Genomic DNA, 12,893 nt, shown 5'->3' on the forward strand with positions numbered 1-12,893 from the left:
TGGTGGTCCAGGGTCCCATGGGGATCCCCAAGACCCTTACAGGGAGACCGAGATGTTAAATCTATTTTCATAATAACCCTGAGACGTTACTTGCCTTTTTCATTCCCGTGGGCAGTGGAGTTTTCCACAGGCCACGTGACATACGTTAACATCATTCCTCTGATGCTTGATGGAGTTTGTGCTAATGCGTTCTTGTGTTTTAAATTTTCCTCAGTTTTAATTTCTAATATGGTAAATCGTGGTAGATATAATCCACCTAAAAGTTCTTTGAGACTCTCAGTCATCTTTAAGAGTGAAAAGGAGTGCTGAGACCAAAAAGTTGGAGAACATTGACCTGGAGCCCGCTAGCCTATATGGTACCTATATGTGAATGAGAAAAGATGCCTCTTCTGGGTGGATAGAGCCCCATGCCAGGTACCGGGTCTGGTCAAGGGTATGCAGGCTGGATTTCATCCCCCATTCATCCCTTTGGCTGGGTGCACTGAGACATGCAGGAGCTTCAGCACTGTACACGGTGACCCTGTGTTTATCAGACAGCCTAACCGGGGTCCCAGTCTCCGGCTGTCCTCCTCTCTGGTTGATCCTGTTCAACATTGCTGGATTACTCTTCTTACAGTTTTGTTCACTTCATTCTCCAACTACAAGGGCCTCGGTGGTTCCCACTGCCTCTTGGATGCATTTCAAGCTTCCCAATGTGGCAGTGAATGTCCTCCACCATCTGGCTTCCACTTGCCCTTCCAGCGTTATTTCCAGGTGCTCCTGCTGTAGCACAAGCTTTCTTTCCTGTTTCCACAGTCCAGCCTGCATCATCCCTCTAACCCTTCCCCTAGTCTTTCCCTCCACAAGCTTCCAAAGTTCAGGGATCCTGCTTACTCCTCCTAGAATCTCCCATCTAGCTACGCCTTACACGTGATAGATGGCGGGGAAAGTGCGTGAATTTTGGAGTCCAACAGGCTAAGCTTTGAAGCCCTGCTTTGTCACGTACCAGCCGAGGGGCCTTGAGCATGTGACTTGACTCCTCCAAACGTAGGAGGGGGTCCCTCTTGTGCATGACGACGAGAGACTGGCTGGCTCTGAGTGCAGCTGTGAGAGGCAGATGCTTGATGAAGGTTAGTTCTTGTCTTCTTTGCTGAAAGGGTGTGGTGTGCAGAGCAAAGTCATGGGCACTTTTAGACTAAGAGGATATCATACAGGGGTGTTTGCACATTCTACCTGTGCTGTCCTGTTGGCTAGAAAGCACTGATTCCTCCCTTCCAAGGGCCTCACTTTTTTCTGAAAGCTGGTTAATGCTGATGTGTGCTTCACCACTTTGGAATTTGCCAGTTGTCAAAAATATCCTGGGTCTTAGTGCAGTTACCCAAGTGGCCCTCCCTCTGGGCACCAATAGATTCATCCCCTTACTGGTCCAGAAAGAGAATCATGTTCCCCTGAGTGATCCTGGCATTCAGATTTATCAGGTGCCCTTGACGTAAAGAGTTTTACATCAGCTTAGGCCCTTCAATTGTCCCCCTAAGGAGATGACTCCCTCTAAGTCACAAGGAAAATGAGTGGAGAAGGAAGGCCTTGAACTTGACTCTTCCTCTATCAGACAGTCTTCTTTACCAAGATGAGTGCTCCTGGAAGACAGGGACTGATTATTCATTTCTGTTTCAGCAGCACTCAGCCCACAGCCAGACATGGATGAGGTGCTTATTAAGGATCTTGTTGAATTTATGAAGGAATAAAGCTGGTCCCAAGATAGGCTTTGAGCAGATATTGGAAACAGCGAATCACCTTCACCCCAGGGAGAATAGCTTCTTTCTTCCTTCTTCCCTCCCTCCCTCCGTCCCTCCCTCCCTTCCTTCCTTCCTCCCTCCTTTTATTCATTCAACGGGTATTTATATGCCAGGCTTAGTTATAGGTACTGGGGATATAGCAATGAACCTAATAGGCAATGTCTCTGACTTTGATGGAACTTAATTTTTATTTGGGGAGACAGATAATAAACAAGCAAGCAAATATTTATTTTTTAATTTTTAGATTTATTTTGTTTATCCGTTCTATATATACTAATTTGCATCTGCTAGCCCCAAACTTCCAAGCAAGCAAATAAATATTTAAAGTGATGCTGGGCAGTGACAAATACCAGAAAGAAGAAAATAGTCAGGCAAGGGACTGGGCAGTGTGAGGGCAGGGGTTGGTGGTAACTTTCCTATAGAAGTGGTCAGAGAAGGCTATATGATTCCTTAATGAAGGGAGGGAGTTGATCTAGCAGATATGTTCTCAGTCCAAACTCTGTAGGCAGAAAGACAACAAGTGCAAAGGCCCTGAGGCAGGAGCATGCAGGTCATCCTGGTAAACTTGACACACAGCAAGGTCAGAGTGGCTGAAGAAGAGGAGGAGAGGGTGAGGCAGGCAATGAAGTCAGAGAGGTGACAGAGGGTGGTATAGATCCCGTAGGCCTTTGACTCTGACTTTCAAAGAGTTGGGAGGCCAGTGGAGGGTTTTGAGAAGAGGAGCTTCCCAAGCTGATGTATTTTAAAGGTCTCTTTGGCAGGTAAGTTCAGTGGAGTGGATTTTTTGGGAATGAGTTTATTTGTTTAAAAACTAAATAAATTCATGGACTTCTATAAGTATTTTTTATTTCTTTGGAGACCTTGCTAAACCCTTATCTCCTTAGTCCCTGAGGAGCAGGTGGGGGCCCATGCATGGCCTCACAGCCCTGGGAGGGAGCTGGGCCACCTTCGGTTCAGGGGTTCCCTTCCCTCGCTTCTTGCCCACAGGAGGTTGGAACAGAACTTCTTCAACTGCAGCTGTGACATCCGCTGGATGCAGCTGTGGCAGGAGCAGGGGGAGGCCAAGCTGAACAGCCAGAACCTCTACTGCATCAGTGCCGACGGCTCCCAGCTCCCACTTTTTCGCATGAACATCAGCCAGTGCGGTGAGTGAGCCGCCCGGTCCCAGCTGGCTCCACGCGGGCCTCCCTCAGACACCAGGGACGGTGCTGCGCATCAGCTGGGAAAGCCAGGGCCTTCCTTCCCCACTGCCCTCCCAGCCTTGAACTCTGCATTGGGTGCAGATCTGGCTCCCTTCTTACCTCCTTGCTCATTCTTGTCTCTTCATGAGCCAGCTGTGGGAAGGTTGGTTCCAGGGATGCAGAAAGTGGTTAAGTGTGCTCTTTGTCATTGGACCAGAGTCCTTTCTCTCTGTCAGTTCCCTGTTAAGCAAACCTGAAGGAGTGTTATGTCCAGGTGTGGTCTCTGGATCTCCTGTATCAGGAGCATCTAAGGCACTTTTAGAGAAGCAGATGTCTGGGTCCATCCACAGACTTAAGAGATCAGAATATCTGGAGATGAGTTTGGAAATCTGAATTTCTAGCAAGATCCCCATGGGAGTCTGAAGCGGACCAAAGTTTTGAGAACCAGTGCCCAAAGTGGAAGATGTCATTTGATGTCATTTGATGAGCTGCATTCCTTCAGCAACTGTCCTCCTCATCAATCCCCGCTCCCCAACCACCACGTCCAACTGCATGGGCTTAAATCTTGAGTTATACCGTCTGCTTGGGAGGTGGTGTGAAGCTTCTGGGACTTGGGGGACTTCTGAGAGGTCAGGCAGGTTTTGTGGAGTCATTATTGGACAAAGCAAGCAGTGCCACCATTGCCCCCATGGACAAAGTTTTGGTAGCAAGTATTTGCCTGTTTTTTCACCCACCCTGTCCTCCCTCCCAGACCTGCCTGAGATCAGTGTGAGCCATGCCAACCTGACCGTACGGGAGGGTGACAATGCTGTCATCACTTGCAATGGCTCTGGATCGCCCCTGCCCGACGTGGACTGGATAGTCACCGGACTGCAGTCCATCAACACCCACCAGGTAGGCGTCCGAAGCTTGGGACCTATCACCTCTTAGTCTTAATGAGCTAAAATCATGAATAGAAGCAAGAGACGTGAGAATAAGGAAGAAGAAGAGGGGAAGTTTGTGGTCCTATTTCTATAGGACGAAGCACGTAGACTTGGGTTCCACCCAGCTGCAACATTTTCTAGCCAGCTTGATCTTGAACATGCTATAAACATCTCTGTACCTTACTTTCCTCATCTGTGAAATGGGTATAATGCTACCATTCATCTCATGGGATAAGTGTGAGTGTTACCTAAGCTCTTGACTGTAGAGAGCTTGGCCCTTGGTCAATGTGCCTTCACCAGCAAGGCCTCCTTCACCTACTGCTCAGCTTTCCTTTTGATTCCTAAAGGTGTTTGGGGGTTAGGTGGGGGAGCCGCCCTTGTAGAAACTGTTTGTTGTCTTTTTTTTTTTGTACCATCATCTAATTTTTCTTTTATCTTTTCCTAAATTTTTATTGTGGTAAAGTATACATAACTTAAAATGTACAGTCTTAAACATTTTTTTAGTTATTATAAAATATTAGCTCTATTCTCCATGTTGTACAATACATCCTGGCAGCTTATTTTATACACATGATTGTTGGTTTTTTTTATTGGGTTTTTAGACAAATCTGAACTGGACCAATGTACACGCCATCAACCTGACGCTGGTAAATGTGACGAGTGAGGACAACGGCTTCACCCTGACGTGCATTGCAGAGAACGTGGTGGGCATGAGCAATGCCAGCGTCGCCCTCACTGTCCACTGTGAGCGGGTGCCCTGTGGGGGGCGGCTGGGACCCTGGGGATCTCAGCATAGGAGGCTGGGGCCGGGCAGAGCTGCTGCAATGGGCCTGGTCCACCAGGAGGGGCAGAAAGACTCCTGTGGGGCAGGACTGAGCAAATCAAGTCAGTCCTTGGCTAATAACCCCAGAAAGGGTGTCCCTGTCCCTCAGAAGATGATGCCCCTCCAACTCAGCTCTGACTTTACTCCTAAGTTGGCCCAAGTCTGCCTTTTGCTAAACCCCTAAAAGGTCATGAGAGGGAACCCTCCAGCTGTAGTGGATCCAGGAAGCTTGAGTGAAGACAGACATCTCTTCCCCTCTTTGGGGGTGGTGTTGTGGGGGAAACCTCTGATTCCCTCAGGTCTTTTTAAAGCGGGGTGGGGAAGAATTGGGTTGCCCACCCCAGCTCCTGGAAGGCTGCTCTGGGGCACCGGAGGCTCTGTGTTCTGGGTGTCAGCTGGCCTTTCCCTGGCAGACCCCCCACGCGTGGTGAGCCTGGAGGAGCCTGAGCTGCGCCTGGAACATTGCATCGAGTTCGTGGTGCGCGGCAACCCGCCGCCCACACTGCACTGGCTGCACAACGGGCAGCCGCTGCGTGAGTCCAAGATCATCCACGTGGAGTACTACCAGGAGGGCGAGGTCTCCGAGGGCTGCCTGCTCTTCAACAAGCCCACCCACTACAACAACGGCAACTATACCCTCATCGCCAAGAACCCCCTGGGCACAGCCAACCAGACCATCAATGGCCACTTCCTCAAGGAGCCCTTTCCAGGTGAGGGCAGGGCTGTTCTGGGGTGACTGATCCCCTCCAGGAGCTCAGGGGGACGGGGAGTGGGGGCTTGAGAGGAGAAGCAGCATCAACACAAATACCGTCATCGACAACCAAACACACACTGGAACATATTCAGCCACCACCAGAATTTTGTGTAAACTAGATGAAGTCTCTGATTTCCAATAGCAGTCACAGTGAAAACCAAGACCCCCTCAGAAATACACAGCTGTACATATAAGGGCATATGGTGTTACGGTAGAGAAAGTGGGGACTTGAGAGGTGGATAAGAATGGCGGAGAATCTGGACCCAATTCTTTTTTTTGTTGGGAGACTCTGGACATGATCGTTGCCTCAATACCCTCATCTGTGAAATGGGCATGATTGAACTTCTCCCATAAGAATCTCATGACTTTTAAATACCTTAAAGTAGACAAAGCACGTATCATAGGCTTTGGTGCCTAATGATGGTTTGATGACCTTCCATTACGAGGGGCTTCAGGGTCTATCTGGTTCAACCCCACATGTAACAGGCAAGTGAACAGAATCTTTCCACTTGCTGGGTAGTAATAAGGCCTTGGCTGGCTTTCCAGGTCTGTGTCTCTTTTCCTCTAGCTCCGTGGTGAGCTGATGGGTGGAGGGTACCTGATGCTGTCAGCCTGGATGGTGCTGATTCTAGTGGACGGGGTCATTGAAATGATGAGAGAACTTTGAGTATTTGGGAGGGGAGTCTGTCTTTCTCTGTCTGGGCTGGAATATTTCAAATACCTTCCTGAAGTTAGAGGAGAAGAAAATACTCCCAAGAGTTTAGTGAAAGTGGTTGCAGCATCTCTTGGGGGTGGTTTTGGTAGCTGATAAGTTTCTGTCAGTGAAGCCATATATCTTTGATGAGCTTGGTGATGTCTGCTGGCAGCAGACCTCTTGGCCTTCAGTTCCTGGAAATTCAGGATTCTAATGAAATAAAGGGGAGTGTAAAGACTGATCTCGATCTCTGTCTCTCACACACACACAGGGCATTGGAGTACTAGCACTGTGCAGCATCTGCTTTTGTGAGGGTGATTTCACGGCATACGGATAACCAGAGGGTAGCAGTTCCAAGAGGCCTTTTGAATCTTAGTGCAAGGAAACTCGAACTTTAGAGGCTTTGAGAGAAACTCTGGAGAGATGAGACCGCCTGGGAAGCTAAATTCTTGCCACTGAGGGCCAGGGGATGGTGGAGCCATCACTCAGGAGAGGACTGAGAACGTGCCGATGTTTGAGACCCTGGCCATCCCATATGGTCCTACACTTCCAACATCATTCCAAGTATGCCCAGTAAGAGGCCTCAGGACACTTCCCACTGTGGGCCACACGGGAGCTGGAAGAGTCCTGTCTTGCACTGCAGAAGCAGCAGCTTTTAGATGCAGAGATACTTTGCTTTTTGGGGCCAAAGTCAGGCTAGTCTTTGTTGGCATAAAGGGCTGGAGTGGCCCTTTGCCCTGCTTGTGCCCATCTGGTGATTAGAGAATGGAATCTGTTTTTAAAGAGGAGAGTCGACACTCCCCGATGGGCGAGGAGTGAAGCCCTCGCCAAAGTCATGCTTCTGTTTCCAAAGGGAGGCTTCTGGGGCCTGGCGAGAGCAGGGAGCCCTGGAATGCTCGGGAGGGAGGGGGAGCCACCCTGGCTTCTGCATGCAGAGGGTGTCCTGGCCATGGGGCAGCAGGAGCAGTGGCCACGGCTTTTCCTTTGTCCTCCCTCACCTTGGGAGGGAAGCAGTTCTCTGCATCCTTGCAGCCATACAGACACCTCCTCTGTCCCCAAGAGACACGGCTGCCCCTCCTCTTCATCTCTGGATATGCCTGTCACCTTTTCAGTTCTCCTCAGGCCAGTGGTTCTCAAAGGGTGGTCTCCAGACCAGCAACATCAGCATCACCTGGGCAGGTGTTAGAACTCAAATCCTGGAGCCCCACCCAAACCTACTGAATCAGAAACTGTGGGGTGGGGCCTGGCAGTCTGTATTTTAACAAGCCCCCCCCCCCCCACCGAAAATTCAGACACTCCCTCGTTTGCCATCTCCTGCCATGACATTTGGTGGACCCAGGAGGTCAGAGGGAGGGTGAAGTTACAGAGGAACTTGAAGGGAAACAGCTCGCCTGCAGTGGGTCCCTCAAACCCATCTACACCCTGCCAGGGCCATCCTGTGTGAAGGTTTGCTTGTTTGTAAAGGAGTCAGTGGATGATGGAAAGGCAGTGACAGGAAAAAGATGGGCCAGTCATGTCAAGAGACAAAATATCTAAGCGTCAGGAGAGTAAATTATCCAGGGGAGTGGACAGTAAACCTCACACCTGCTGAGCCTGGATACAAAGGCTCTCGGTGGACTCCTGCTCTTCTCTTGCTGTGGTGTGGGGACATTGTATTTGTCATCTGTACCCCTCTCGCTCCCAGGCAGCAAAACAGACATTAAGAGTAAGGGTTCTGAAATCAGACAGATGGAGGTATTATCCTATCTGTGGCCCTACTGGCTCCGATAATGGGGCTTAGCACATGGCTGGCGTGAGGTGGAGGATGATCACTGCTCGGTGCCTCTGTTTCTTCATCTGTGAAATGGGAATGATAACCAGAGCTCCCGCCTAAATTGCCCTGAGGATGAATGAAGTGATGTCCACCCAGTGTTTAGCTCTGTGTCCAGATAGAGGGAAGGTTCAACAGCTGTTGACTATGACTAGGATTCTAGGTGGAGAGTTTAGGAGTTGAGTTTAGGAGTTCTAGATCTGGTCGTTGCTCTCTAATCAAGCTGGTAAGTTCTAACAGACAGCCTTCAGGTAGTTTACTAGGGTAGTGGTTATGGAGTCACAATGCCAAGATTCAGATTCTCATTCAATTGCTTATCAGCTCTGTGATCTCAGGCAAATTACTCAATCCCCTGCTTCTGCCTCAAAGATTGTAGTGAAGATTAATTCGCACATAGTGGATTAATCCACCTAAAATATTTCCCACAGTGCTTGGCACAGAGTAAGCACAGAATTACTGTTTGATTTTATTATTATATATAAAAAAAAACACCCAAGGGCAACTGAAAAGGGATTTGTTTTTGGGGAAAACAGAGATCTGAAGGTGAGGGTCTCCTTTCCTGACTGTTCATGGGCTGGAGACCCACAGGAGAGCTTTGATTGCATTGAGTATATTCAGTGGAGCCGTCTGCAGATGCAGAGGCCTCCATCAGAAGGATTTTTTCAGAGCAGGACATTGAAATGAAAATGAAAATGTTCTGGAAAATCTTTTTGTAAACTTCACATGCTATACAAATGCTGGTGTTTCCTTCTGCATTTCCAAAGAAGTGCTAGAATGTTCAGTCTGGAGTTCAGCCTTAGTGTAGGAACCAGTCCCTGGAAAGGGAGATTTGTTCTAGGAGCATGGAATCCTCTTTGGTGTTCCAGGGATCTGGGCCTAGGAGTGGAGACCGTGAGGAGTCAGGGATCCGAGTGTCAGGGGAGGCTGGGGATCATGTTAGGGTCGAGGTGGTCCCTGGAAGGTTGGGGATCCTTAGATGATGATGTGATAGAAGGAGGAATGTTGACAAGGGGTGTGTGTGTGTGTGTGTGTGTGTGTGTGTGTGTGTGTGTGTATGTGTGTGTTTGCCTGCACATGTGCAACAAATATCTGAGAACACTTGACAAAACGTTTAGGAATAAGTGAGCTGCCATAACTCTTGAATTCTCATTTCTTTTTACCTGACTGGGAAGCCTCTTCATCATGATCTTGTGACAGCAGAAATCAGAATTCCGTCAGGGCCCTGGGTACAAACCGTGGGAGACACCGTTGCCCCAGTGTCCATAGCCGCATCAAGGCTGGTTTCTTTCCCCAAAACACTTGTTGAGTCTAGAATGTGGTCCCAACCTGCCAGTGCTGGGGGAAGGGAGGCAGCAGCAGCATGTGGCCTTCTGTGCTGGGTGGGCAGAGCGTGTGGACGCCTGGCGCAGCTCCCCACTCCCTCCTTATACCTGAAGCCAGGGCATCTCTTCTGATCACGTCTATGTGCATCTCTCTCTATCTGGACGCAAGCTGCTGCCTCTCTTCTCCATTCTCTGGATCCCACTGGCTTTTCCCACTGGGTTTTTCTTGAGGCTTTTGGGATCTGGAGGACACACGTGCATTGCTTTCATGCCCAGTTCCTGTTGGGATTCAGATGCTGCCTTGGCACACTGGTCCGGTTGTCCTCCCAGCCTGCTGGTGCGGGCTGAGGTGAGGACCACTCTCGGGTACCATCCTTTTCCAGGGTGAAGTTCTGAGTCTTCCCACAGGTTAGAGAGAACCCAGGAGGTCTGGCTGTTCCAAGGCTTGTGTGCTTCCTGGGTGTGTAAATGTTTCCAGGCTCTTGCAAAGGAGATAAGCATTCATAGGCTGATTGAGAGATTACAGGCTTTACAGATTCGGCCAAAACATTTGGCTGACATGAGCATATTCTCTAATAAATGAGAGCCTTATGAGAAATATGCAAATTGGTGTTAAGTAGGAATTGATCTGGCACCTCTCTTTTCTCGGGCTCTGAAGCCAAGGCTAGGGCCCCCTTGCCTCCATCCTCCTCCCAAATCAGCCGTTTGGTCACCTGAAGTTTAGAAGAGGGTGGGGGGCCTGAAGGGCACACTCAGGAATCTGGAGAAAGCTGTATTGCTCTCCCACAAAACAACACAAAGTGGATGATGAGCAAGCAACCTATTAGCAGTGAATTTACTGTGAATAAGGCTTTCTCTAAGGGACTCCTTCACAGAAAGGCATCAATTTTCCCCCACGGGTAGTTAGGGAAGAATATTTGCTGGCGCATACTTGATAGAGCTGTGAGTACAATGACTGTGAAAGCCTAGCCAAGGGCCTGGGTAAATGGAAGACCCACGGTGAATGAATGAACGAATAAGTTCTGATTTTTCAGGGTGTGGTAGGCTTGTGCCAGGAGGAAGTGGAGTAAAATGCAGTGGTTCTCAAAGGGACCAGCAGAACAAGAAAACTTGTTCGAAATGCAAAATTCTCAAGACCTCCCCCAGACCTCCTGAGTCAGAAACTCTGGGGTGAGGACCAATAATCCATATTTCTTTAAAAATTTTTAAAAGATTTTTAACTTTTCATTTTGAAATAGTTTGAGATTTACCAGAAAAGTTACAAAATAGTACCAAAAAAGCTTCCTTATACTGTTCACCCAGCTTCCCCCAGTGTTACCATCTTACATAACTACAGGGCAGTGATCAAAACCAGGAGAGTAATGGTGATACAACCCTATTACCTAATCTACAGACTTTATCTAAATCTTACCAGTTGTCCCACTGCTGTCCTTTTCTTCTCTGAGATCCAATCCAGGATTATATTGATACATTGTATTTAGCTGCCATGTTACCTTATTCTCTTTAAATCTGGGGCAGTTCTTCAGGCTTTCTTTGTCTTTCACGAACTGTGCACTTTTTTTTTTAATTTATTTTTTTACATCTTTATTGGAGTATAATTGCTTTACAATGGTGTGTTAGTTTCTGCTTTATAACAAAGTGAATCAGTTATACATATATCCCCATATCTGCTCCCTCTTGCGTCTCCCTCCCTCCCACCCTCCCTATCCCACCCCTCTAGGTGGTCACAAAGCACCGAGCTGATCTCCCTGTGCTATGCGGCGGCTTCCCACTAGCTATCTATTTTACGTTTGGTAGTGTATATATGTCCATGCCACTCTCTCACTGTGCACTTTTGAAGGATCCTAACTAGTTATTTTGTAGACTGTCCCACAATTTGGGTTTGCCTGATGTTTTCTCACAATTGAATGCCAGTTAGGCATTTTTGGCAGTAACACCGCAGAAGTGATGCTGTGCCCATTCAGTACGTTGTGTCAGGGGTACGCGATGTCTGTACATTTTATTACCAGTGATGTTAACTTTATCACTTGGTCAGGATGGTGTCTGCTAGGTTTCTCCACTGCAGAGTGACTATTTTTTTCTCCTCTGTAATTAATAAGCATAATATTTTGAAGCTTTGTAAATACCTTGTTTCTCATCATTCTTTCACACATTAGTTTTAGCATTCATTGATGATTCTTGCCTGAAACAAATATTAGTGTGCCATTTGTCAATGGTGATTTTTCTATTTCTATCCTTTTCCTCTACATTTATTAATTGGATTTTATTGTAAGGAAAAGCTTTCTTTTCTTCCTCATTTGTTGATTAAATTACTTCTTTATATCAGTATGGACTCATGGGTATTTATTTTGTTCTATGAATTACAATCCATGTATTAACTTGCTAGGGCTGCTGTAAGAAAGTGTCAGAGACTGAGTGGCTTCAACGATAGAAATTTTTTTTCTCACAGTTCTGGAGGCTGGAAGTCTGAGATCAAGGTGTCAGCAGGGTTGGTTCCTTCCACCCTCTGGGTACCTCTATGTCTTAGTGTCCTCTTATAAGGACACCAGTCATATTTGATTAGTTCCCACCTTAATGACTTTATTTAACTTAATTACCTCTTAAAGACCCTATCTCTAAATACAGTCATAGTCTAAGGGACTGGGGGTTAGGACTTCAACATATGAGTTTTGGGCAGATATAATTCAGCTCATAACAATCTATGACTGTTATTATATTGTCATTATATTTTGTTGCTCAAATCATCCCCAGTTTGGCCATTGGAGACCCCTTCATACTGGCTCCTGTGTCCCTTCTTCATGCCCCCATTAATTCTTTTTTTTTTTTTTTTTTTGCCCCCATTAATTCTTGAGCACCTTCTTACTTTCCAGTACTGCAAGGTGTTCCAAGCACATCTTGTACTTTCTCTGCCCCAGCCCTGGAATTAATGCGTTTCTCCAAGGATCCCTCATTCTTTTTCCTGGAGAATGGTAGTGATCACCTCCTGGATGGTTCTGTGGCATGCTAAAGTTTGAGAATCTCTGATAGAGTGGTTCTGAGCCCAGACTTGGATTTGAATCCAGCTCTATCCCTTCTTAAATGAGTGACATTCAATTAGTTACTTAATTTCTATAAGTCTGTTTCCTTTTCTGTTGAAAGGGGATAATGCTACCCACCTCCTAGGGTGGTTATAAGGATTGATGTATTACATAAAGCATTTTGCACAGCCCCTGGCTCATAATCAATGCCCAACAATGATTGGCTTTCATTATTAGCTGAGCCATTTCTAAAGGCCAAAGACCAAATAACACGTTTTCATCTGGGGAGTGGACAGATTCTAGAGGGATTCCCAAGAACGTCTCAATGACCTACTAGAATAAACTCTACATATTGATCTGAGGCATTGTGTCTTGAGATCATAGCTGGCATTTTCCAGGAAGATCCATGGAAGCCCATCCTGCAGCATTTCTTCTTGGCGCTAATGTACCACCAACGTTCCCAACACTCTGGGCACCTGAGGGCGGGAGGAATGAGGGTGAGATGGTGAGTCTGGATGTAGTTCCTCATCTCATAGTATGGTTTCTAGTCTCCAGGTGGACCAGGCCACCTTCCTTGAAACCAGGAGTTTTAGC

At 47.4% G+C, this 12,893-nt stretch overlaps 1 protein-coding gene across 3 annotated transcripts in view; it reads left to right on the forward strand.

The window, feature by feature from the left end:
• NTRK3 (neurotrophic receptor tyrosine kinase 3) overlaps positions 1 to 12,893 on the forward strand; it is a 377,501-nt gene that overhangs the window by 121,122 nt on the left and 243,486 nt on the right. For all 3 annotated transcript variants that reach the window (XM_032623819.1, XM_032623818.1, XM_032623820.1), the window contains exons 5-8: positions 2,763 to 2,920; positions 3,708 to 3,850; positions 4,482 to 4,623; positions 5,116 to 5,412. In XM_032623819.1, coding sequence (XP_032479710.1) covers positions 2,763 to 2,920; positions 3,708 to 3,850; positions 4,482 to 4,623; positions 5,116 to 5,412 — 740 coding nt within the window. The remainder of the gene's footprint in view (positions 1 to 2,762; positions 2,921 to 3,707; positions 3,851 to 4,481; positions 4,624 to 5,115; positions 5,413 to 12,893) is intronic.

This window comes from Phocoena sinus, chromosome 2, assembly GCF_008692025.1.
Source record: "Phocoena sinus isolate mPhoSin1 chromosome 2, mPhoSin1.pri, whole genome shotgun sequence".
NCBI lineage: Eukaryota > Metazoa > Chordata > Mammalia > Artiodactyla > Phocoenidae > Phocoena > Phocoena sinus.